The 26579-nt window shown below is 45.6% G+C and overlaps 1 protein-coding gene across 1 annotated transcript in view; it reads right to left on the bottom strand.

Annotated features, from left to right (window-relative positions):
- Positions 1 to 23997, bottom strand: part of LOC132813692 (uncharacterized) — a 50402-nt gene extending 26405 nt beyond the window's left edge. Inside the window, exons 1-2 of the mRNA XM_060823229.1 lie at positions 23803 to 23997; positions 23486 to 23701 (exon numbers count right to left, since the gene is read on the bottom strand). Coding sequence (XP_060679212.1) covers positions 23486 to 23701; positions 23803 to 23964 — 378 coding nt within the window. The 5' untranslated portion in view covers positions 23965 to 23997. The remainder of the gene's footprint in view (positions 1 to 23485; positions 23702 to 23802) is intronic.
- Positions 23998 to 26579: the final 2582 nt, after the last annotated feature.

Here is a 26579-nt window from a genome sequence, read left to right as displayed (position 1 = left end):
TCTAATGAACTCGAGCTATAGCTCTCCCAGTCAATATCTGGGAAGTTAAAGTCCCCCATAACAACCACCCTGCTACCTTCACTCTTTTCCTGAATCATCCTCGCAATATTATCCTCTACTTCTCTAGGACTATTAGGAGGCCTGTAGAAAACACCTAACAGGGTGACCTCACCTTTCCTATTTCTAACCTCAGCCCAAACTACCTCAGATGGCAAGTCCTCTTCCATCGTCCATTCCACTGCTGTGATACTGTCTTTGACAAGTAATGCCACGCCTCCCCCTTTTTTACCCCCATGTCTGATCCTACTAAAACATTTGAACCCTGGAACGTGCAACAGCCATTCTTGTCCCTGTTCTACCCACGTCTCTGTAATGGCCACAACATCGAAGTCCCAGGTACCAACCCACGCTGCAAGTGGCATATGACCTGGCATATCCCCCTCGCAACAATTACCATCAATCCAGAGGATCAACATTGGTTCAATGGATGTGCAGGATGGCAGGAGCAGCACCAGGCAAACCTGACAATGAAGTGTCAGCCTGGTGAAGCCACCAAACAGGACTACTTGTGTGCACCAAACAGCATAAGCAGTAAGTGATGAACAGAGCTAAGTGATCCCATAAGCAAAGGATCAGATCTAAGCTCTGCAGTCCTTCCACATCTCGTCGAGAAACGTTGGAGACCATTAAACAATTCACTGGAGGAAGAGGTTTCACAAATAACCCCTTCCTCCATGATGGAAGAGCCCAGCACTTCAGTGTCTAAGATAAGGCTGATGCATTCTGACCTTCAGTCAGAAATGTTGAGTGGATGATCCATTTCAGCCTCCTCCAGTGGTCCTCAGCAATTCAGTTACAAGTCATCAACCAATTCGAGTTGGAGATACTGAATACTCAAAGGGTCCATACTCTGACAGCATTCTGGTAATTGTACCGAAAACTTGTGCTCCATACCTTGCCACTCCCCTAAACAAACTCTTTCAATACAGTTACAACAATGGCTTTTCATGATTATGTGGAAAATTACCCCAAGTATCTCCTGTATATAAAAAGCAGAACAAATCCAATCCGGCCAATTACAACTCCATCAGCCTACTCTCGATCATCAGTAAAGTGGTGGAAGGTCTCAGTGCTTTTAAGCAGCAACCTGCTTAGCAATACCCTGGTCAATGATGACCAGGTTGGGCTCCCCCAGGACCACTCAGCTCCGGATCTCATTGCCTTAATTCAAACATGGACAAAAGAGCTGAATTACAGAGGTGGGGTGAGAGTGACAGCCCTTTAAATCAAGGCTGCCTTCGACCTTGTGTGGTATCAAGGGGCCTTAGCAACACTGGAATCAATGGGTATCAGAGGCAAACACCCCGCTGCTTAGAGTCATACCTGACACGTAGGAAGATGGTCGTGGTTGATGAAGGTCAGTCAACTCAGCTCCATGTCTGTAGGAGTCCCTCGAGCAGTGAACAGAAACTTCTTCAGGGCTGCTTCATCAATGACCTTCCCTCCATGTTAAGGTCAGAAGTCGGGATGTTCGCCAATGATTGTACAATGTTCTGCAACATTTGTGGCTCCTCAGATACTGAAGCAGTCCATGTTCAAACACGACAAGAAATGGACAGTATCCAGGCTGGCAAGTGGCAAGTAATGTTCAGCCCACACGAATGCCAGACCATGACCATCACCAATAAAATACAATCTAACCTGCCCCTTGGCATTCAATGGTGTTACTGTCACTGAATCCCCCAGTATCAAAGTCCTGGTGGGTAATCATTGCTCAGAAACACACTGGTCTCCCCACATGAACACTGTAACTATAAGAGCAAGTCTGAAGCTAGGAATGTTGCGGCGAGTAACTCACATCCTGACTTCCAAAATTCTGTCCATCATCTACAATGCATGTCAATACAATATAGGTCAGAAGTGTGACAGAAGACTCCCAGTTTGCCTGGATGAGTGCAGCCCCAACAACACTCCAGAAGCTTTATACCATCCAGGACAAAGCAGCCAGTTTGACTGTCCCTTCATCCACAATGCTCCACCATCAACGCGCAGCAGCAGCAGTGTTTTACGATCCACATGCTGCAATGAAATGATCCACCAAAGATCCTCAGAAACCATCTTCCCAATTCATGACCACTTCTATCTAGAAGGACAAGGGCTACAGATGTATGGAAATACCATCATCTTTAGGTTCCCCTCCAAGCCATTCACCATCCTGACTTGGAAATATATCACAGCTCCTTCACAGTCGCTGGGTCAGAATCCTGGGATTCTCTCCCTAATGGAATTGGAGGTCAACCACAGCAGGTGCACTGCAGTGTTCAACAAGGCAGCTCACCACCACCTTCTCAAGAGCAACTAGGGACAGGCAATAAATGCTGGCCCAGCCAGTGACACCCAGATTGACGAAATACAGAAATAGAAATTAACAGAGGACGGTTGCTGAGGTATCACAGAGATCGGTGTTTGGGGCCCAGCTGTTCACAATGTCCTTTAAATATTTGGTTGCTGGAATCAGATGCAATACATCCCAGCCTGCTGACAGCACTAATGGATGTGGGATTGTGAGTGGGTGCGGAGGATGTAAAAAAGCACCCAGAAGACTAAGACAAATGGAGTGAATGGGTAAATACGTGACAGATGGAGAACAATGTGGATAGAGGTGACGGTGTGCCCTTTGGTGGAAATGATAAACTGGAATCCTACAATTTGAAAAGGATTGGTTGAAACACGTTGATTTACAAAGGGACATATGCTCCTTTTTGTTGTTTCCTTTTGCATCAACCTCTGAGGTCCCTGCAGCGCAGTGAGTTCTGTAACCAGAAGTCAATACTGGGCATGGCATTGACACGCTGACCAGTGTACACAGACCCACCAAGTGGGGAGCTATAACACGGAAAAGGATCTGCATCTCCTTGTACATATGTCGCTGAAAGCAATATTGCAGAAACAGAAAGCAGTAAAGAAGATAAATGGTGTGTTGACCTTCATTTCAGGGGGATGTGAGTCCAGGAGAAAGGGTGTGTTACTGCAGCTGTACAGGCCTTTGGAGACATCCCATCTCGAACATTGTGCAGCATTGTGTGCAGGCTTGGTCTCCTTACCTAATAAAGGACAAACTCGACATTGAGGGAGAGCAGTGAAGGATGACCAGACTGATATCTGGGATGACGAGCTTGTTGTGGGAGCAGAGTTTGGGGTGACTGGGCCAATATTCCATGGGGTTTAGGAAAATGAGTGGAGATCTCAGTGAAATATACAAAACTCTGACAGGGTGAGGCACATTCACAGCAGGGATGATATTCCCCTGGCTGGGATGACTAAAACAAGGAACCACAGTATTAGGTAAGGCAGGTCACTCTGCAATGAGATGAGAATAAATGTCTGCACTCACTGACTGGTGAACATGTGGAATTGGCTTGCACCTGGAAACCAAGACACTGATTATAAATAAGGATTCAGAGACAGTAAAGGGATGGTGGGAGAGCAGGAGTACGGTGTGGAAATGAAGGGCCAACCATCATTACATGGAATTGGTTAGCAAACTCAATGGACCAAACGTACTACTGCATTTCCTATTTTATAGCTTCCCAAGGTTACTCACATTAACGGATATGTATATCGTGTGGGGTAATTGCATTGAGGAGATTTTTTTCATGAACTAGAATGGGGGAGGCTCAATGTGTTGTATGACCTACTCCTTTCCCGCTGTTTCTGTGCAGTCTGTGGGAAGGCTCGGTAAATGTTGTCACAAGCTCTCAGATGTTAAGAAGGAGGTCTCTGCAGGGTCGACAGGACTGTGTTCTCATTCCCTTTTCCGACACTGATGCTGAGGCCGGATGTTCTGTCCGGTTTCATCCTTTCAGTCCTTGGAGTAGTTTGATACAAATGAGTGCCTTGATTGGCCGTTTCAGAGACCATTGAAATGTTTACCACATGTCAGGGTCTTTGGAGTCAGTTTTAGGCCAGCCCAGGAAATCACGGGAGATTCACTTCCTAAAAGTACATTGGAGAAGGAAATTCTGTTTACAATCGATATTGTCTTCAAGGTCACTGTTACTGAACCCAGGTTTTAGATCTCGATATTTTATTAATTGCCTTTAACTTCCACCTGCTGCCAGAGCATTAGCCTGGTCTGGATTAGTAATCCAGTGACATTTCCACAACAGCACCATCTCCACATGGGGACCTGTCAGAGACAACACTGAGCAGGGTATTTCTGTGCTGCTTGACAGCTCTGTCAAAAAGAACTCCCACCAATTTGACTGTGGTGATGGGACGGAGGGGGTGGTAAATGATCAGATTGTAATTATTCCCGTTTTAGGGAACGGGACTTACCTGAGTAATTTTCAACATTGCCAGGGACATGTCAGAGTTGGAGATGGAATTAAACAGCTCCCCCATGGACACGGCTTGTTGCGCAGCACAAGTCTTCAGTCCTATTGCAGGAATGGTGTCCTGGCCCATTGCCTGTGTCATATCTACTGTGTTCAGCTGTTTCTTCATGTCACGTGCAGCGAATCACATTAGTTGAAGACTGGCATCTGTGATTTTGTGGGCATCATGGCGTGGGTGATGATTATCATCGACTCAACACTTCTGGCAGAAGTTGGTGCAGATAAAACATCCTTCTCTTTTACACTGATGTGCAGGTCTGTTCCATTATTTAGGATGGGGATGTTTGTGGAGCCCTCTCCTCCAGCTATTTGTTTAAGCGTCCATCACCATTTATAACTGAATGTGGCAGGACTGCAGGGCTTCGTTCAGATCTGTTGGTCAAGTCCAGTAGCTTTAATGAGTTAATATCAGGTTAAGGTTCATGTGATTCTGACTCTGACATGTTCACCCACACTCGTCACTGAGCAATAGATGGTGTTGATGGTAATGGCAGACTGAGGTGTTACCCTGGCAAAAAGTGACAGGTTGTGGTTGGATGCTGTTCTGCTTCTCCCGCTGCTGTGGTCTAAAGCACTACATGAATACACAGTTTCCAGCTGCAATATCTGCAATGCAATTCTGCTGTCTGTTCCCCAATTCTCACTGAGACCCATTCACCCATCAGCCCAGCACTCAGTGACCTAACCTGGTTTATGATGAGGAAATACTTCAATTTTCAAACTCTCATTCTGCTGAGGGTTTGTCTCCCCGGGTCTTGCTTCAATCTGACACATTCTGCAAAAGTACTTAACTGATCTTAATTCAAATGTTTAATTCACCTGAGTCTTTTTCCTTGAGAAATACATCTTCTGTGTTTAAGCGATTATTTTTCCTCTGTTTCTTTCCCTGACCATGATTAAGAGCTCTGTAGTGTCAGTGATACCAGAGTTATGTAGTTTCAGAGCCAATGAATTTCTGGATTCCCAATCATCTACACCATATTGTATATTTTCTCTTTTGAATTGATGCCTTAACACTCATGGCTGCCTTGTCCTCCCATGAGTATGTTTCATGTTCTTGGGGTTGCATTTCTTGTATTATCTTCCAAATTATCCCCAGAACCTCCGCCCATTGCTGGTCCATGGTCTTTCCTGCTCAGCTCCCCTTCCAATTAACTCTGGACAGTTCCTCCCGCATGTCTTTGTAGTGGCATTGCTTAATTATAACCACATTACATCTTGAACAGATGTAAACTAAAAGAAGGAGCTTTGAGAGATGGGACACGAAGAATAATTGGTGGAATTCTAAACCAGCTACAAAGGGAGAACAAGGGAGAGAGGATATAGATATGGAGATATGGAAAATGAGAAAACCACATTCTCGAAAGAAGCAGATGAACATCCCCCAATACTTTGGCAATGTCTGTGTGCTGTGGTCCTTTGTACAGTGCACGTACAGCAGAGTATTATGTTCAAATGCTAAGTCTGATGCCAGAACATTTGTCTGCAATGATATGACAGACATTAGCTTTGGAAAGAACCCAGCAGGCCAACATATTGAAATAAGTTGGGACACCAGAATCAAGAATTTGGAGCACACATCCTGGTAAGAATGAGAAATTAGAGTTGGGAATCCCAGAAAAAGAGGGAACGTTGAGAGGATCAAATAATGTTTTAATATTTTATAAATTTTATACATCATTTGTGACTTATCTGCACACACACACATTGATTAAACAGTGTATATACAATCTTTTTTCCACCATTGAAACTGTCCTGTTGTCGTGTTACGAGGATACATGAACACCAAGTAGTCATCAAAAGACATAACGCACTATCACTATGTTCCATACATACAGACAAAGAAGGGCACCACTTTGATTGGGACAAAGCACACACACATACTAAGACACGCAAGGACCTTCTTAAAGAAATTGTATTCTAACCAGAAGTCCATCAATAAACTCATCAATTTAGATTCTGTCTACATACTATTGTTAAAATAACCGGAAATGGCATCACCCAATGTAAGAAACATAGTCATGGTGACGAAACTTCTGAAAACATACTGTCAAGCTCAGTGAGCTAACTTGCATACATATAAATTGTTTTTTTTTGTTTATTAGTGGAATTTAGGAGTTCTCTGTCGCTCACGTTTTGACAGATTATGATGTGAGGTGAGCTTTTCTGGGTATGTGGTTTTAATTAACAGAGGGGTTTGGCATTGATGTTATAACAGTTTGGGGCCTTGCCATATGGCATTTGGACAGACTTGAACAGATCTGTGAAACAACAGATCCCAGCAAATTCCAACTCATTGCAACTTTGAACTTCAAATGAAACCATTGGGAAAATTCGTTTAATTTTGTTACTTGTGGTTGGTTAAATGAAAAGTAAGGGAAATGGCTTTTAACATTACTGAAGAGGTTCCCGAATTTTCCAAGGAAACTTCGAAATACAGAAGGAGGACATTTTTTACAATTAGCCAATAGGTAGGAATTGGGTTTAACCTGGGAGAAAAGGGAATCTGAAATTGTAATGGAGTTGGTCAAGCACTTTGATGTATCAGAGAAATAGGCAACTGCAGTAGAGTTATAAAAACTTAAATTGCAAATGTGGCGACTGGAGTTAGAAGATAACTAAAGGGGCGGAAACAGAGAGAGAAAAAAGAGAAAGTGAAGAGAAAGAATTAGAGAGGGCAATTGAAATTCAGAAGTTGGGAATTAGGTAAGAAAGTTAAATTAACAAGATGGAGATGAAGGGAGAACGTAGGGATGTATTCAACTAGGTTAGTAACTTGCCATATTTCGGTGAGAAAAATGTCAAAATCTTTTTTTATTTCATTTGAAAAAATGACACGGCAGATGACCTGTCCAGTGAACTTATGGGTAATGCTAGTTCAGACTAATCTGGTGGGCACAGCTAGTGAGGTATGTGCAGCGCTGTCAGACGAGGAATCCAGACATTATCAAGATGTCAAATTGGCTATTTTGATTCGTTATGAATTGGTACTAGAAGCATATAGACAGAAATTCGGAAAAATAAAGACGGAACCAGGTCAGACTTATATTGAGTTTGAAAGAATTAACCACAGTCATTTTGATAGGTGGGTTATGGCCTTAAAAATGGATAAGATCTGTCAGGCTTGAAGGAAGATTAATCTGCTGGAGAAGTTAAAAGACTCACTTGCAGAGATAGTAAGAATTCATGTGAATGAATAGAAAGTTCAAGAAGTGAAAAGTGCGGCAGAAATGGCAGGTAAATATGAATTGTGGCATGTGATGAAATTTAGCTTCTGGCAGGAATTTCATCCTGTGGGGGATAGAAATTGGGAGAAGGGAAGATCACACATTACAAAGCGAACAGTAGCTCATAATAGTTTACCACAGGTGAAGAAAGAAGCCAAAGGGGGTTGAAAGGTGGTGAAAGGCCTCAGGTGCTCTCACTGTAAGGGAGTGGAACACATAATATTACAGTGCCGATGGTTTAAGAAGGGCACAGGGAAAAAGTTGTTATCACTACAGTTAGCTGGGACACACCGTGCTGGGCGTTAAAGAAGGCACTTTGGGGAAAGATGCGGTAGAAGAGGCTAAGCCAGTGACATTAGTGAAACTGGTAAAGGAAACCCCAAGTGCAGCCGAGGAGCTGCAGGACATTGCACAACCTAGGCAAGGGCTGGGTATGGAGGCAGTGCCTGATCTCTGTAAAGAATTCAGCTCTGTGGATAAAGTTTACTCAGAAAGAACAGTGGGAGAAGGATAAGAAATTATAATTTTGTGAGATAAGGGATCTGCTCACTCTCTATTAGTTGGGAAGTGAGGCGCCAGAAAAGCACAACAGATCAGGCAGCGTCCGAACAGCAGGACAATCGAATATCAGGCAGAAACCCATCGTCCGGAACGTGGTGGGCGGACAAGGGGGCTGGAAGATAAATACGAGAGTAGTAGCTGAGCTGGTGGGAGGGTCACTGGGAAGGCAATAAGATGATGTAGGTAGGAGTGATAGTGATATGTCGGAGGGGAGGGTGGAGTCGATAGGTGGAAAGGAAGATGGCCTGTTAGGGCAGTTCAAGAGGGCGGTGTTAGGTTGACCAGTTGGATCTGGAAGAGGTTGGTGGAGGGGAGATTTGGAATTTGATGAAGTCAACGTTGATGCTGTACAGGTTGAGGGTTCCAGCTGTCCTACCATCGATAGGTGTCCTATCACCCCCCTCTCCAACATATCACCATCACACCCCACCTGCATCTACCAATCGCCTTCCAAGCTCCCTTTCACCCAGCTCCACCCCCACCCACCCATTTATTTCTCAACCTCCTTCCCCCTCCCTTACGCCCCACTTTCCTGATGAAGGACGTATGCCCAAAACGTCAATGCACCTGCCGCTTGGATGCTGCCGACATGCTGTGCTTTTCCAGCCCCACACTTTTCAACTCTCATCTCCAGCACCTGCCGCCCTCACTTTCTCTCACCCTCTAATAGTACGAGATGAAAGTTTTTTTTCACTCTTTCTGACATGTTAATCAAGAGCTTGATAACTTGTGAAATGGGGACAGAAGTTAAACATTCCCTTGTGTAACATCAGGTTGGAGTGCCAAATCAAGATTGGGGAAGTAACAGTGACAGTGAGTAACAGAGTGTCTGTTCTAGGAATAGAGTTTGTTCTTGGGAACGATTTAGCAGGAGGCGAGGTGGGAGAGGCACCCCTTGTGGTGGAGAAGCCAAAGGAAGATGAGGGAATTGGTGAGTTAATAGAAAATTATTCAGGATTTTTTCCAGACTGTGTAGTAACAAGATCCCACTGTCATAAATTACAGCAGGAAGGAAAAACGAACGAAAAAGACAAAGGAGTTGATGCTCAGTGAACTGACACCCTGTTTGATGTAACGGTGCAGGAAAAACCTAAACAGGCAGAGGTGTTCCGTCCTGAAAGGCTAATGGACGTACAACAGAGATACATACACACACATACACATGCACACAAACAGAAAATGCATCAGAACATATTGTTGAACGTTATTAACATAAAGATAAAATTTTAAAATTAAAATGGACACCCCGATAGGTTACTTATTGAACAAGAATGATTAAGTTCCACACTGGCGTGACAATATTTTAATGTGTATATGACAAACAAATTGTCGGAGATAGTTGTGGACAATGACAAATCTCTCGCATTTTTTGGAATATTTACAGACCAGAATATGAGACTACGTCATTGGAGTCTTACCTTACCGACTTTAAACTTACAAAATGTACATACTGTGGCTCCTATAATGTGATAGCAGATGTGTTTTCGTGGATTTAAAGGAAAAAGTGTAGATAAGTTTTGACTTATTCCAGTGTTGTATTGGTGTACAGAATTAATATGAATGATATAACTGAGATTAACACTTTGGTATTTCATAAAATTGGGATTAAGAGTTAGAGGAAAACAAATGTAGCCATCTTTTCATTCTGCTAGTTCATTTTATTTTCTGAAGCGGGGAGATGTTATGAAGACAAAAACATATATGGACACTTTAAAACAGATCGGGTTTTGCTGAATATAAATTAAAGCCACAGATGCCAGCTGAAGGTCACACTGTTCCACATGTCACCATTAGCTGAGAAATGGATTCCTGAGTTTTGTTTGCTGTTTTGATAGCCATTCAAATGTAACTAAAGAGTTTAAATAACGCTCAGGATAACAGATGCCAACAGAATTTGAATATTATTGTTTGGACACCTGGAAAGCAATCAAATTATGATAATTATTATATCATGGGGAGTATATAAACCCAGCATTTTGAACACTGGAGGGAGAGCTACTGCCATCCAACAGGAGAGCAACTGCTGTCGAGCAGGAGTGCTAACTGACCATCTCAAACACACTCTCTCAAAGACACATGTTCATGTCAAACCTACTTGCAATAAAAAGATGACCCGGGGAGATGCAGCTGAAAGAGTGAAGACAACGGGGAAGATAGAGACTGTATGGTCATGGGATTGTAATGTTTAATATGTGGGTTGTTGGAACAGCATATTTTTACAGAGTTCGAGTCAGATAGTAAGTAGCTAAGAAGAGGGACTTGCATTTGTGAATTGTTGTTGTTTAGTGTTCACTATTAAGGTTAAGAAACTAACTTGTTAAGTTTTGTTTAAAAGGAGGTCTGTGTCGCTCATATTTTAACAGATTACGAGGTGAGGTGAGCTTTTCTGGGTGTTTGGTTTTAATTAACAGAGGGGTTCGACTCCACCTTGTAAATGTCCATCCCCGCTCACCCCATTTCCCTGCAGTTGGCCCATATCCTTCCAGTCCTTTCCTATACAGATATTTATCCAAATGCTTTTGAAATGTTGTTAATTTACCCCCCTCAACTACATCTGCGAGTAGCTCATCCACGTACCAGCCTTTGTGGAAAGAAGTGGCCCCTTAGGTTCCCTTTTATTCCTTTCCTTCTAACGTTAAACTGATCCTCTCTCGTCCTCGATTCTCTACACCTTGGAAAAAGACTGAGAGCATTAACCCTATCCATACCCCTCGTGATTTTATACAGCTCTATAACAACTCCCCCAGTCTCCTACACGCTAAAGAAAATGTCCTATCTTGTCCAACCTCTCCCTATAACTCAGATCATTGGGTCCTGGCAACATCCTTGTAAATTTCTTCTGTATTCTTTCTACTTTAATAACATCCTACCTTAAACAAAGTGACAAAACCTGAACACAATACTCCAAGTGCGGCCTTAACGAAGTCCTGTATAACTGCAGCATAAATTCCCATCTTCTATACTCAATATCCTGCCTGATGAAGGCCATTGTGCCAAATGCCTTATTCACTGCCCTGTCTACCTGTGACTCCACTCTCAGGGAACCGTGCACCTGAGCACCAAGATCTCTCTGCCCCCTGCACCCCTTAAGGCCCTCCCATTCACCATGAAACTCCTACCTTGATTTGAATTTCCAAAATGCAATACTTCACGCTTCTATATTAAATTCCATTTCTCGGCCCATTTCCCCAACTGATTAAGGTCCTGCTGCAAATTCTGATAAACTTCCTCACTGATCATGCTCCCACTTACTTTAGTGACATCTGCAAACTTACTAATCATGCCTTGTACATTCTCAACCAGATCATAGATAACAAACAGCAATGGACCCAGCCTCCAGTCTGACAAGCATCTTTCCACTAAACCCTCCCCTTCCTACCATCAAGCCAACTGTGTATCCAATTGGACAGTTCCCACGCATTCTACGTTTTGGAACCTTCCTGAGCAGCCTGCCATGTGGAAACTTATCAAACCTCATCAAAGGCCTCTAAGAAATTTGGGAAGCATGATCTATGCTGTCTATGCTGACTGCTCTGAATCAAACCCTGTGTAAGTAATGGGTGCAGTCGATGGCATGCTGTCCTTCACTGTAAGATGATTCGAGTACATAAGTAAAGCCATCTTCCTGCTGTTGTAGAACCTTGCTGAGAGAGTATTTGGGGCACTCTGTACGGATTTGATGCCCTTTGTAAGGAATGATTCCCGTACCACAGACACGGATGATGGTAACATGAGGATAGAGTGAGGAAGCTGAGTGTTTAACCTGTAGAGTGTGAGAGACGAAGAAATGGTAATGCTGAAACATGAGGAGTGGCAGCGGTCTCTTATTTCCAAAACAGACATTCCATACTTTACCCAGGAGTTATTGGTTTGATTTATTGCCACGGGTAACTCAGTACAGGGAAACACTTTATTTATTAGCAGTGGAGGCAGATCATAGTAAGCAAGGCCAGACAGATCATAGGGTGGAAATAGACTTGGACAGAGTAAGGCATACAGGTTACACTGAACAGGACGTGCACTAGACAAGATCAACATCAACAAGATCAGCATTATTTGATCTTAGAGAGTCCATTCATCAGTCTAACCTGACTTTCCTAATAGTTTATATGCCTAAATTAACTCTCCCCACGTTATTGTGCAGTCGGCGTGTGAACCCGTACTGAACGTCATTTTGTTCACAATCCCCAACAGCAGCCACAATACCTTCCATCTGAAACAGGTAGCCATTCCCACTAGCTTCCACCCTACATAGAGAACACCAGGCTGGCTTCTCGGAGATGGAAGCTGCCTTCTTGTGACTTCACACAAGTCATATGGCTTCCCTCCTCACCACTAGAAAACCGTGTTAAAGTCCCACGTGTGTATCATGACTGACGGAGCTACGAGGAACAACGTGGAGCAGTCTGTCTGTGCAGCCTCTGCTCCACCTGGTCACCATGTTAGAGCATCAGTTAGGAGACAGTGAGGACTGTTGATGCTGAAGAACAGAGTAGACAGTGGTTTGGTGGAAAAGCACAGCAGGAGAATCGACGTTTTGAGCATAAGCCATTCATCAGGAATCAGCATCAATTAGCTCATTCTGCCCCTGTGTAAGTGCATTGAGGTGGGAATGGCCTCCTACTGTTCCTGTGTAAGTGACTCAAGGGACTGACTGGCTTCTTCCTCGTCCGATTGGACAGGGCCAAGGGCCTGATTGGGTTACCCCTGGTTCCTGTATGACAGCTCGATGTGCTGACTAGTGTGATGATGCTGTAGCTTTTAGAGGTTATTTTGTTCTGGTTTCTTTTACGAGAGAGATTGAATGACCGTTACCAAGCTGGCTAGTTAGGACCACTTGAGTAACAGTTAGCGAAGCCTTGGGTTTATTTTAATGCAGATGGAATGGGTGTGGTCAGCTCTCACCGATTAGGATTTCTGGGTTTTGGTTTCTCAGTAACATCAGAAATTATTGGGGTCTCCACCGAGTTGAAAACTTTAGTGAATGTCTCCTGGCAGCTACTCTGTATGAATTTTCTCTTGGTGCTGTTTTTAAATCCTGAATTGGAGAAATATTTGTGTCATTCAGTGTCTGAATATTCCTTTTTTGCCAAGGGCTGTGTCCATGTGATTTTCCAGTATTGGAACAGTTCATTAGTGATAGTTCCTAGATCTCTTATTCTGTTAACTTGTCCAATATAATTACATTATTCTAGATTGCTCTTCCTTTGGTTTTATTTTATTTATCGTGTTTAAGTAAATGGTGTTTTGCTTCACACCGTGTTGCTTGACCAGTCACATTGCATCTGGAACAGACACTTTATATTTTCTTTAAAATAAGAAAATAGTAGAGTCTAGGCTACCACCTTCAAATATTATCGAGGGGCTTTGGTGTGGCCCATCACACTAGAATCCTTCTCTTCCTGAGTAATATGTTGGAGGCACTGAATGGGCTGTCCCTGTTCTTCTCTAATAGTGTCAATGGGCTGACCGACTTCCTCATATTCCTGTGAAACCAGTGTGAGGTGCGGAATGAACTCTTATTTTACTGCGGCAATGTGCAGTGTCAGACAGTCCTCTATATGAATGTTACGGACTCTTTAAAAGCACAAGCCTCAATGGAGTCCATGTTTTGCTGCACATGGACACAGTCCAGTTCAGAAGCTGATGGGGGCGTCAAATTATTCTGAACATTGTCTGATGTCCTCGCATTGTGTTATTGGAAAGTTAGTGGGTGTAGTTTTCATGAATGTTCTGGTATTGAATGTTGCCGTCAGGGAGACCAGAGGATTTTGTGAGCCATCTCTGGGTGAGGTATGGGTCTGTATTCACAGTGAATTAGAGTCTACAACATGACCAACAAATGGAGCACAAGTTTCAGAGAGGGGAAGCTCTGTAAAGAGAGATGAGGGGCCTCTTTCATACCCAGCCTGGGTTTTACAATTACATTTCTCAAATCACCTCAAAGTATGTGGGACAGACTTGAAGGGCCGAATGATCTCCTCTGTTTCTGTGCACCAGGTTATAGAAGTAAGTAGCCTCTAAATGATCCTGCCTAACAGGTTTAATGGGCTGAATGGAACACAGGAACATGGGATTGAGAGACAGGAGTGAGTCATTAAACATTTTGAACCTTCTCCACCAGGCACTAAGATTATGGCTGATCAGGTTGTGGTCTCAGCCCCACTTTCCTGTCTGTGTCCCATTATCCATGACTCAGTTTTCTGTCAAATATTTCAGTAACCCAACTGTCAATCAATGTGAACAGAGAGGCACGAGAAACTTCCAGTGAAGAGGATTCGGATTTGAAAGGTAATTTCAGAATTTTTTGTCATCCCTCTTATAGAATCAGAGAGTCATGCAGAATAGAAATAGACCCGTTAGTCCAATCTGTTCACTCCGATCAGATATCAAGCCTGATCCAGTCCCATTTGCCAGCATTTGGCCAATATCCCTCCTCTTTCAGATACTTTTAAATGTGCAATTGTAACCGCCTTCACCACTTCCTCTGACAGCACTTTCTGTACACCCACCACTCTGTGTGTGAAACATTTATCTTCAGGTCCCTTCTAAATTATTCGCCCTCTCCCCTTCAACATGTGCTCTCCTGTTCTGGGCTCCCCTACCTGGGGAGCGGAACATGGCTGTTCAGAATATCTATGCCCCTGATGATTTTATAAACCTCTATAATGTCACCCTTCAGCCTCTGACACTCCAGGGGGAAACACCTCAAACTAATCAACCTCTCCCTAAAGTTCAAACCTCCAGTCCTGGGACATCCGTGTAAATCTTTTCAGCTGACAACCAAGTTGTACGCAGTATTCTTAAAGTGGCCTCACCAACATCCTGTACAGATACAACATGCCACCACAACCCCTATACTCAATGCTCTGACTGATTAAGGCAAATTTGTAAAATGTGTTCTGTACCGCACTGTCTGCATTTGACTCCACTTTCAAGGAACAATGCACCTGCAGCCCTAAGTCCATTTGTTTCACAACACTCACCAGGCCCTTACCATTAAGTGTATAATGTCTGCTCACAAGCTTCCAGTCTGAAAAATACCCCTCTCCCTTCAAGCCAACTGTGACTCGCTTCTTGTGTATCCCATGTGACCGAACCTTACTAATCTGCCTACCAATCGGAATGTCATGAACACCTTGCTGAGGTTCCATATAGACAATGTCTACCAAACTGCCCTCATCAATCTTCTTTGTTACCTCTTCATAAAATTCAATCAAATTAATGAGACATGATTTCCCATGCAGAAAGCCATGTTGTCTACCCCGATCAGCCCTTACCTTCCCAAATGTATGTAAATGCTATCCCTCAGAATCCCCTCCAACAGCTCACCCTCCACCAACATCAGGCTCACCAATCCCATTTCTCGTCCCACTCCTCACAACAAATGTTAAATGTAACCAGGTCGGTGATATGGCCGATGATATCAGTCTCAGACTGGGTCAGGGTCAGTTTTAGGACCAAGTCAGGCTGGTTTCTTTAATCTGTTCAAATAGCACGTTTATGATCCAGAGCAACATTACTCCAACTATGATGGAATGCTGAATGGCAAACTGTTTGCAAATAAAGAATCGATATTTCCCATTCTGAAAAAACACACACACACACACACACACACACACACACAAAATCTCTGAAATTTCACATTGAAAGAACCTTGTCCAAATATTAATGTAACTAATGACAAAAACGAAAAATTGAGAGATTGTCCAAAATGTTATTCTGCTTCTGAAGGTATTCTACTCCTGGGAGAGTTAGATTTGGCTGAATTCCCTTTGCATTAGGCTGGCAGGAGGTCCCAGGTTAGCACAGTGGCTCAGGAGTTCGCACTGTTCCATCACAGCATCAGGGACATGAGTTCAATTCCAGCCTCGGGCGACTATCTGCATGAGTTTGCATCTTCTCCCCTTGTCTACGTGAGTTTCTGATGGATTCTCCCGTTTCCTCCCAAAGCTGTATAATTAAAGTGTATTGGTCAAATAGTCCATAGTGTTCAGCGATTTCTACTTTAGGTAACTAGTCAGTTGTAAATGTAAGGGCATGAGAAGGTTACTCTTTGGAGGGTTAGTATGGACTTGTTGGGCTGAAGGGCTTGTTTCCACACTGCAGGGATTCTATAAAAATAAGAATGGTAACAATAATAGTAGAGTTTTGTTTTAGCTCGTACACGTTACTGTGATGAGGAATAATGAAGGAGAGAGAGTGCAATGGGCCGTTTCTTCTCAGGCAGATGACACTTTCTCCCTCTCTGAGTTAAATCACACAATAATGTCATTCTCTCCCAAACTGGACCATGTGAGGTCTCCTTGTACATTGTCCAAACTATGTCTCCATCACATTCCCTGTTCCATGTCGGTGCATCATTGCTGCTGTCATACACGGAGCCATAACCTGAACAGAAAACGGTCTCGGTCGATTTGAAGATACGGTTATATGGCCCTGCGTCATTAAAAATAAAATGTTTAATGTATTCAGAATACATAGAACATAGAACAGTCCAGCACAGAACAGGCCATTCAGCCCACGATGTTGTGCCGACCACTAATCCTCATGTAAGCACCCTTACATTTCTGTAACCATACGCATATCCAGCAGTCTCTGAAATGTCCCCAATGACCTTGCTTCCACAACTGCTGCTGGCAACGCATTCCATGCTCTCACAACTCTCTGCATAAAGAACCCGCCTCTGACATCCCCTCGATACTTTCCTCCTACCAGCTTAAAACTATGACCCCTCGTGTTAGCCATTTCTGCCCTGGGAAATAGTCTCTGGCTATCGACTCTATCTATGCCTCTCATAATCTTGAATACCTCAATTAGGTCCCCTCTCCTCCTCCTTTTCTCCAATGAAAAAAGTCCGAGCTCAGTCAACCTCTCATCATAAGATAAGCCCTCCAGTCCATGCAGCATCCTGGTAAACCTCCACTGAACCCTCTCCAAAGCATCCACATCTGTCCTATAATATGGTGACCAGAACTGGACACAGTACTCCAAGTGCGTTCAAACAAAAGTTTCATAGAGCTGCAACAAGATCTCACGATTCTTAAACTCAATCCCCTTGTTGATGAAAGCCAAAACACTATATGCTTTCTTAACAACCCTGTCCACTTGGGTGGCCATTTTAAGGGATCTATGTACCTGTACACCAAGATTTCTCTGTTCCTTCACACTGCCAAGAATCCTGTCTTTAATCCTGTACTCAGCTTTCAAATTCCACTTTCCAAAATGCATCACATCTCCATCTGCCACCACTCAGCCCATCTCTGCATCCTGTCAATGTCCTGCTGCAGCCTACAACAGCCCTCTATACAGTCAACGACACCTCCAACCATCGTGTCATCTGCAAACTTGATGACTCATCATTCAATCCCCTCATCCAAGTCATTAATAAAAATTGCAAACAGTAGAGGCCCAAGGACAGAACCCTGTGGAACACCACTCACCACTGACTTCCAGGCAGAATATTTTCCTTCCACTACCACTCGCTGTCTTCTGCTGGCCAGCCAATTTTGTATCCAAACAGTTAACACAGATACCGGTGTTTAAATAAATGCTTTGTTCTAACATAAACAGAAATTACTGGAAAAGCTCAGCAGGTCTGTCAGCATCCAGATGCCTTTTACATGCTGTATTTGTACCAGCCTCCACCACTTCCTCTGGCAGTTCATTCCATACACACACCACCGTCTGGGTTAAACGGTGCCCCTTAGGTATCTTCAAAACCTTTTCCCTCTCACTTTCCATCAATATCCTCTAGTTTTGGACGCCTCTAACCTGGGGAAAACCTTGACTACAAACCCTATCCATGACCATTCTGATTTTATAAACCTTTCCTGCTGTAAAATGTGACTCCAATCAACACGAATGGCTGTATTTTCAATAATCCCGGGCCGAAATGCTGACATTCAACACCGACACATGTTCTTTCTCCATCAAGTCACAATTCTAAACCCAGTTTCATCAGTTTGTTCAGATATATTAGGAGACACTGCTGTGGGATTTACACCTAGACCTTTGTGCCCGGAGGTAGGGACACGAGCACCACTCGGCAATACCCATAAAGCTGTAACATTATTCTCCTGTTTGTTTGTTCATCAGCCTGTCCTGACATGCTGTAACATACCTCTGCAACAGGCAGGACATGAATCCACACCTTCTGGTCCAGAGCTAGGAACACTACCACACAATGTCAGGAATTGGAATCAAACCCCAGAGCCATGGCTCAGAGACAGAGACACTACCCACTACACTACTATACCCAGATTTTGGGTCACATTTTAAGGGACAGCATTCAGCTCGGTGTGGATTTATTATAATCAGGTTACCATTACTGAGCTACACAAAACATTTTGTTTTGTTAAACAAGTGCAAGATAGAAATTAACTATGAACATCTTTAATCGCTATTATCTGTAGTCTGCAATATTAGGGAAAGGAATCCTGTAGACATACTCTGCCCAATGAAGGGTCTCAAATAGATATTTATTACTGAACACCAGACACAGGGAAAGACCATAATTTCTGGTCCCAAAACACCGATCAGTAGAACCCAACTCTCACGTGTGTCTGCCCTCGGCCTAAAACCATGAAATGATACCAGGCCGCTGATTACTGTCCAGCCTCTCCTCCCCACTGACTGTGTCTGCAATCTGGCCCTCCTCCCTCTAACCACACGAGGCAAATCAAGCTCAGGGTCTTTGTGAAAATCAAGGCCGGAGTGTGCAGGCCTCCTGGATGGGGGGGGGGGGGGCATTTTAAAATTAAACGGGGAAGGTGAGGAGGTGGTAATATCACTCACTGGCCGAGGCGTGGCAGATGGAGTTTAGTTTGGATTAATGCGAGGTATTGGATTTGGTAAATCCAACAAGGGTAAGACTTATACAATTAAACGTAGGGTCTTTGGCAGTGCTGTAGGACAGAGACAAAGGCCGTCAGGTAGTATTCTTAAAAATGCGCACCTCATATATATAATGTGATTAAGAAGGTGTTTTGCACACTTTCCTAATTGGTCAGACCTTTGAGTATCGGAATTGGGACGTCATGTTGAGGTTGTACAGGACATTGGTGAGACCTCTTCCGGAATATTGTGTCCAGTCTGGGCATCCTGCCCACTCATTCCATGGGCACACCACCCTCTGGGTGAAAGAGCAGCCCCTTAGGTCACTTTTAAATGTTTCTCCTCTTACAACTATGTCCTCTAGTTTTGGTCTCCACTACCCCCTTATAAAATACATTGACTATTCACTTTGATATTATTGACCTTGATATTATTAAACTGGAGAGGGTTTAGAAGAGTTTAACCTGAATGTTGCTGGAAATGGAAGGTTGAGCTATAAGGAGAGGCTGAATAGGCTGGAACATTTTTCACTGGAGAGTATGAGATGGAGGGGTAACTTTGCAGAGGTTTATAAAATAATGAGGAGTACAGATAAGCTGAAGGGCTGATGTCTTTTCCCTAGAGTTGGGGATTCAAAACGGAGGGATATTTTGAGGCGTGTGGAAAACGATTTACAAAATTCAGGAAAGGTAATTATTTTAGACAGAAGCTGGCTTGTGTGTGGAATGAACTTGCAGAGCAAGTGGTGAAAACAGGGACAGTTACAACGTTTAAAGGACATTTAGATCAGTACATGGATAAGACATCAGTTTGGATGGTGCTGTGAGCAGCTGCCCTCTCCCTCCCCCTGTCTGAGTGAATCCCTGTTGGTTTTCACCCTCTACCAATGCCTGTGCAGTGGCGTGAGGAGGCCAGCAGAGGGTGGCATTGCATCACTTTCAGCACCACAGAGACTGCCAGACCTGCCCCACACAGAGACACATAGATACACACTCAGCAATAGTTAGGACACGGCATAGATCTCATCTGGTAACTTAAACTAAACATAAATAAATGCTCAATTCGCCTCGAAAACTGTTAAAATATGAGTGACAGAGAACTCCCAAATTCCGCTGTTTAAATAAAAACAACAATGTAGTTTTTAACACTGAAAGTGAACTGAAAGACCCTCTATCTCTTAACTGCTTATAACCCGACCCAGCTCTACAGTAATATACTGTTTCTGGGTCTGCCATCCTCTCATATCACAGGGACTTGTAAGCTCCCAGTTCAGAGCAGCATTCACCCTCGCTTAAAGATACAGTACACACTTTCACCTTCATCCCATTATACCCTGATGAATATAGATAAGTGGAACCTATCCGGATTTCTCTTGCTCTGTGGTTTGTCAATATTTCATCTACTCTGTCTCGTATGTGTTAGGACTTTTGTTATTCCATTGACAGTATGTCATTATTCGACTCTGTCCGTGGGAATATATCAGTATTTCACTTGCTCACACTCCTGTGTGTGGGGCAGGATTTCAGTTGTTTCATGGGGACTGTGACACTGTGACAATCTCAATGTTTGTAAATGGGACCAAACCTGCAAGAATTGTAAATCTTTGGAGGACAGTGTGGAACTCTAACAGGACAGTGACACGCTGGTAGACGGGGATCGATGCAGAGCAGTGTGAGGTGATGCACTTTGGTATGAAAGATAAAGAAAGACAGTTTAAAACAGGCTGTGTCATTATAAAGGGGCTGCAGGAACAGAGGGCCCTGGGTGTATATGAACAGGAGCTTTGTTTGGGGGTCGGTGCTATAACAGATATACCGTGAGTGTGAGGGAGCAGAGAGAATACAGTGACCCTTATCCTGACAGAGCGGGGAAGGTTATTGATGCTTGTCCTGTATTGCTGGACAATTCTTCAGACCGCAGATACTGCACTGAGCTGGGTGGGGAGCTTAGACCATGCTCAGTGGGTCTGGTGGTGTGGCTCCCTCTGGGAAGAGAATGGTCACCCTCTGTACTAGCCCATCCACCAGGACCTCTGTGCCTCAGTCGACAAACCGTGGTGTAATTGCCCCTTATCTGCCATGCTCGGGGTAAACTGTGCAGGGCAGCTCCAAGCTGAGAAATCTCAACCGTGTGCCCATTGGCCTTTTTAAGATGGCACCAGTGCCACGGGTCACGGAATATCCAGGTGCACCCGGGCGACTGTGAGTCCCTCCAGCCATGATGGGTGGGAGAATCGGGCTGGCATTGAATGAGAGGGACACCATGGGGTGGGGGTGGGGGCGGGGTGGGGGTAGTCAATGAGTTGTGTTTGATAAGATAGCACCAGGAATCTAGCTTGGCCTCGTACAGATAATCTCTCTGTCACACTCAATGAGAATGACACTGAGGCAAATTATTGTTAGAATCAGCCCAGTGAGTCAGAGATTCTGTTGTAACTACTCCCATTTACAAAGCTGTAGAACAAATGCTCATCCAAAACTCTCCATCATTTCACCTCACACCAATCTTCCTTTTTTCCATCTTTCCTGGGAAGACTGGCTCATGTTACAGGTTGTTACCAAAGTGTCTACATTTCAGCATTCTGAAACCTGGGAACACATCCGTCCATGACACTGTCTCTCAGTCTCCCCCTCTCTGTCTATACCCCAAACCCCTCCCATGTGGTGATATTTAAACTGATTCCCCCGCCATCTCTCTCTGGCAGTGATGTTCACACCCACAGCACCCCCTTGTCAGTGCACAATATCGATATGGAGCTGGAAATGGGTGGGAGCTGTACTTCCTGTCACTTCCAGCATGGGCTGCAAGCTTCCCCTCACTGGGCAAGGATCTAACACAGTGTGAAAGAGCAATGTACTGGGGTGGGGTACACAGTCCTACATGCTGGGTGAGTAACTGCTCCTGGGTTACAGATCAATGCACTGGGGTGGGGTACACAGTCCTACATGCTGGGAGGGTAACTGCTCCTGGGTTACAGATCAATGCACTGGGGTGGGGTACACAGCCCTACATGCTAGGAGGGTAACTGCTCCTGGGTTACAGATCAATGCACTGGGGTGGGGTACACAGTCCTACATGCTGGGAGGGTAACTGCTCCTGGGTTACAGATCAATGCACTGGGGTGGGGTACACAGTCTACATGCTGGGAGGGTAACTGCTCCTGGGTTACAGATGAATTCACGGGTGATCACTGCACAGCTCTCTGTGCTGGTCAGACTGTCTGGCTGAGGTTTATAGATAATGCCATGATGTGGGATGTGCTGGATGGATATTTGTTCCAGGTTCACACATTACTGCCCTGCTGTGGTCTGCACAGCTCCCGGTACTGGACAGGTATGTAGCCTGTGCACAGTACATCATGGTGATGGGGTGGATGGGGGGGGAAAGGTGATGGACGGTGAGGGAGCTCCCCGGAACGTTCTGTCCCCGACATTCTATAACTGACATTCCCCGGAACGTTCTGTCCCTGACATTCTATAACTGACATTCCCCGGAACGTTCTGTCCCCGACATTCTATAACTGACATTCCCCGGAACGTTCTGTCCCTGACATTCTATAACTGACATTCCCCGGAACGTTCTGTCCCTGACATTCTATAACTGACATTCCCCGGAACGTTCTGTCCCTGACATTCTATAACTGACATTCCCCGGAACGTTCTGTCCCTGACATTCTATAACTGACATTCCCCGGAACGTTCTGTCCCTGACATTCTATAACTGACATTCCCGGAACGTTCTGTCCCTGACATTCTATAACTGACATTCCCCGGAACGTTCTGTCCCTGACATTCTATAACTGACATTCCCCGGAACGTTCTGTCCCTGACGTTGTTTGTTTGTGAACGGCCGGATGTCAGTGAATTGAACAAACGATAAGATCCCGAGGGAAGAGATCCCGTTCCAGGGAGAAGGAGACACTGTTCCGAAGGCCCCTCAGGCAGTTAAAGGGGTGAATACGTTTTCCCTGCGTTAACATTTCTCCACGACACAGGATCACCACAATTTAGACCAAAATACAGAAATTCCCAAACTCCGTCTGTCTTCAGGAAACTGGGAGAGAATCCTTCAGGACAGCAACGTTCCCACCCTCCGTATTAGGAACTGGGAAGGAGTGACCTGTGTCTGCTCTCGAGTGATCGAGTATGTGGGAATGTTCTAGAAACCATCTGTCCTTATGGATGTGTCTCTGTGTGTTTGGGGAGGGAGGGTTTCTTGTGGTTTATGTCACATTTTTGTCAGTAATTCCGACCTTCCCATTTGTTATTCCAGCTCCAATTATTTTAATAAATCCCTGAATACAGGGACACATTTGAAAATCTCACTGGGTCCCCGATCAAACGGGTCCCTTTGCCTCCAGGCTGATGGATAATGGGTTTGTTTTCCTTCCTCACAGTTAACGTAGTGACCATCTACGTCCTGCTTTATAAAGATTGTGGATTGTCTCCATGTGTCAGACGTTACCTGGGGGCCATGGCAGCGGCGGATCTCCTGGTCATTATCCTCGACCTGATCCTGAGACACATTCCCATTGTTTATCGGGAACAGTTTTATTTCCTGATGTACTCCGTCCCCGTGTGTAATATCCACGCCGTCCTGCTTTATGCAGCCACTGACTGCTCTGTCTGGTTCACCGTCACTTTCACCTTTGATCGGTTTGTGGCCATTTGTTGCCAGAAGCTGAAAAGTAAATATTGCAGTGAGAAAACGGCGGCTGTGGTTCTGGGAGCAGTGACTGTGCTGAGCTGTTTAAAGAACATTTCCTGGTATTTTATGCTCACGGCTCGGTATTGGCTGGGGAACGCCCCCTGGTTTTGTGATGTAACAGACGCTGTTCGAGTCTCCAGTGTCTGGGTCACAATCGAGTCCCTCCACCACATTCTAACCCCGGGTGTCCCATTTCTCCTGATTCTGCTGCTCAATGTTCTCACCGTCAGACACATTTTAGTGACCAGCAGAGCCCGCAGGAGACTCCGCGCTCACACCAATGGGGACGCTCAGTCTGACACTGAAATGAGAAACCGAAAAAAATCCATCATTTTACTGTTTGTGATCTCGGCCAATTTCATCCTGTTATGGTCAACGTTAATGCTGTATTCTATATGGTACCGGATGTATAATATTGGGTATGACTCTGTGTATATCCATCTCTTTGTGCTGGAATTGGGCTTCATGCTGCAGCTCCTCAGTTGCTGCACAAACACCGCGATTTATGCCGTGACCCAGACTAAGTTCAGGCAGCAGCTGAAGAATGTGCTGAAATATCCCTTCACCCAAATCCATCCATCCATCAAATTCCCTCATTAATCACACCATCCGGGATTTTCTCATTTCAGTTCAGTGTTTCAGCGATGGAGCAGCCTGTCGCTATGGTAACAGACTGAGGGGAGCGCTGGTTTGTCCCTCCTTATCCGACAGGGGGGGTACAGGGAAACATTTCAATGTTTCTCACAACTCAGGGGCCAGTGAGAAAAGGCATCATCCCACTGACTGTATCCATCACTTCCATTTGTAACCAATAAAAATGCTGATTACAGCGTGCCGAGCAGCAGAGGGACCGATGTTGTTGTGTGTCTTTGTGTTGGAGAAGCTGAGCTGGAGAGAGACAGAATCAGCCCCAAGTCCTGGTCCTCAGGGAAGGGGAGGGCACCGCGCCCTGAGCTCAGGAGCTGGGGTTAACTCCCTCTGTTCCCCCCACTGGCCTGGCCTCCCCATTACCTCTCCCCTACTCTTTCTCCTCAGTTTTCTCTCTCTCTCTCCAGCACACACACTCTTTCCCAAACCTCACGTCATCCCTCTCTCTCTCTCCCACACACACACACCCCCCAAACCCGGTTTCTCCACCTGCCTCATTCTTTCCTCTCATGCCGTCGCTGTCTCCCTCCAACAATTACATCAATACCCCATTTTGCCCACCTGCCACACGCAGCCTCACCCCAAACATCCCCAGTCGCTGGGTCAGAGGGAGAGGGAAGGAACAGGGAGACAGAGTATGTCAGAGAGACAGGGAGGGAGGGACAGGAGGGAGAGCGATTCAGTCAGAGGGAAAGAGAGGGAGGTGGGAAGAGAGAGACACCGAGGGAGGTGGAGAGCGAGTAGGGCGAGAGAGAGAGAGAGAGAGAGAGACAGAGAGAGAGAGAAACGGGAGGAGATAATGAGAGAGAGGGGCAAGAGAGAGAGTAAGACTGAGAGAGGGGCGAGGGGACAGGAGAGAGAAAGAGACAGAGAGAGAAAGGGGGCAAGAGAGAAAGGGGAGGCGAGAGAGAGGGGGGTTTGGGAGATGGGGCAAGAGAAAACGGGATGGCTAGAGAGATATAGAGGCGGGAAGAGATAGAGATAGAGGTACGAAGAGAGAGGGCTGAGAGAGGGAGGTGAGATAGAGAGAGGGGGAGAGAGAGAGACTGGATGAGAGAGAGCAAGGTCGAGACAGAGAGATGGTGAGAGAGGAAAGGCACAAAGGAGAGATGGGTGTGTGAGAGGGCGAGACAGATAGGGAGGGGGCGAGAGAGAGAGGGGGGGCAAGAGAGAGGGAGGGAGGGGGCAAGAGAGACGGGGCGAGAGAGAGAGGGAGGGGGGGGCGAGAGAGAGAGGGAGGGGGCGAGAGAGAAAGGGAGGCAGGAGGCGAGAGCGGGAGGGAGGTGGCGAGAGAGAGAGGGGTGAGAGAGGGGGAGGTGGGTGAGAGGGAGGGTGCGAGAGAGAGAGGGAGGGGCAAGAGAGAGGGAGGGGGTGAGAGAGAGGGGGTTGAGAGAGAGAGGGGGTTGAGAAAGAGAGGAGGATTGGCTGAGAGATAGAGGGAGGGGGACGAGAGAGAGGGAGGGCACGAGAGAGAGAAAGGGAGGGGTAACGAGAGTGAGGGAGGGCACGAGAGAGAGTGAGGGGGACGTGAGAGAGAGGGAGGGGATGAGAGAGAGGGAGGGGGGTGAGAAAGAGAGGGAGGGGTACGAGAGAGAGAGGGAGGGGGTGACAGAGTGAGAGGGAGGGGGTGAGAGAGAGAGAGGGAGGGAGTGAGAGAGATGGAGGGGATCGAGTGAGAGGGGTGGGGATGAGAGAGGGGGATGGGGACGAGAGAGGGGGAAGAAGGGGGTGAGAGAGAGGGAGGGGTTGACAGAGAGAGAGGGGGGCGAGAGAGAGGGGCGAGAGAGAGGGGTGGGGACGAGAGAGGGGGATGGGGACGAGAGAGAGGGAGGAAAGGGGGTGAGAGAGAGAGGGAGGCGGAGAAAGAGAGACCAAGAGAGAGAGGGAGTGGGTGAGAGAGAGAGAGAGAGAGAGAGAGAGAGAGAGAGAGAGAGAGAGAAAGGGAGGGGGCGAGAGAGAGAGGGAGGGGTGAGAAAAGGAGGGAGAGGGGGACGAGAGAGATACAGAGTTGAGGAAGAGTGTGTGGCGGCGAGAGAGAAAGGGAGCGGGGTGAGACAGAGGGAGGGGACGAGAGACAGAGGGAGGGGACGAGAGAGAGAGGGAGGGGGACGAGAGAGAGAGGGAGGGGATGAGAGAGAGGGAGGGGACGAGAGAGAGTGGGAGGGGACGAGAGAGAGGGAGGAAGGGGGTGAGAGAAAGAGAG

The sequence above is a fragment of the Hemiscyllium ocellatum genome, unplaced genomic scaffold (genome assembly GCF_020745735.1).
Source record: "Hemiscyllium ocellatum isolate sHemOce1 unplaced genomic scaffold, sHemOce1.pat.X.cur. scaffold_437_pat_ctg1, whole genome shotgun sequence".
Lineage (NCBI taxonomy): Eukaryota > Metazoa > Chordata > Chondrichthyes > Orectolobiformes > Hemiscylliidae > Hemiscyllium > Hemiscyllium ocellatum.
Note: the sequence above shows the minus strand (reverse complement) of the source record. Positions and strands in the feature narration are given on the sequence as shown.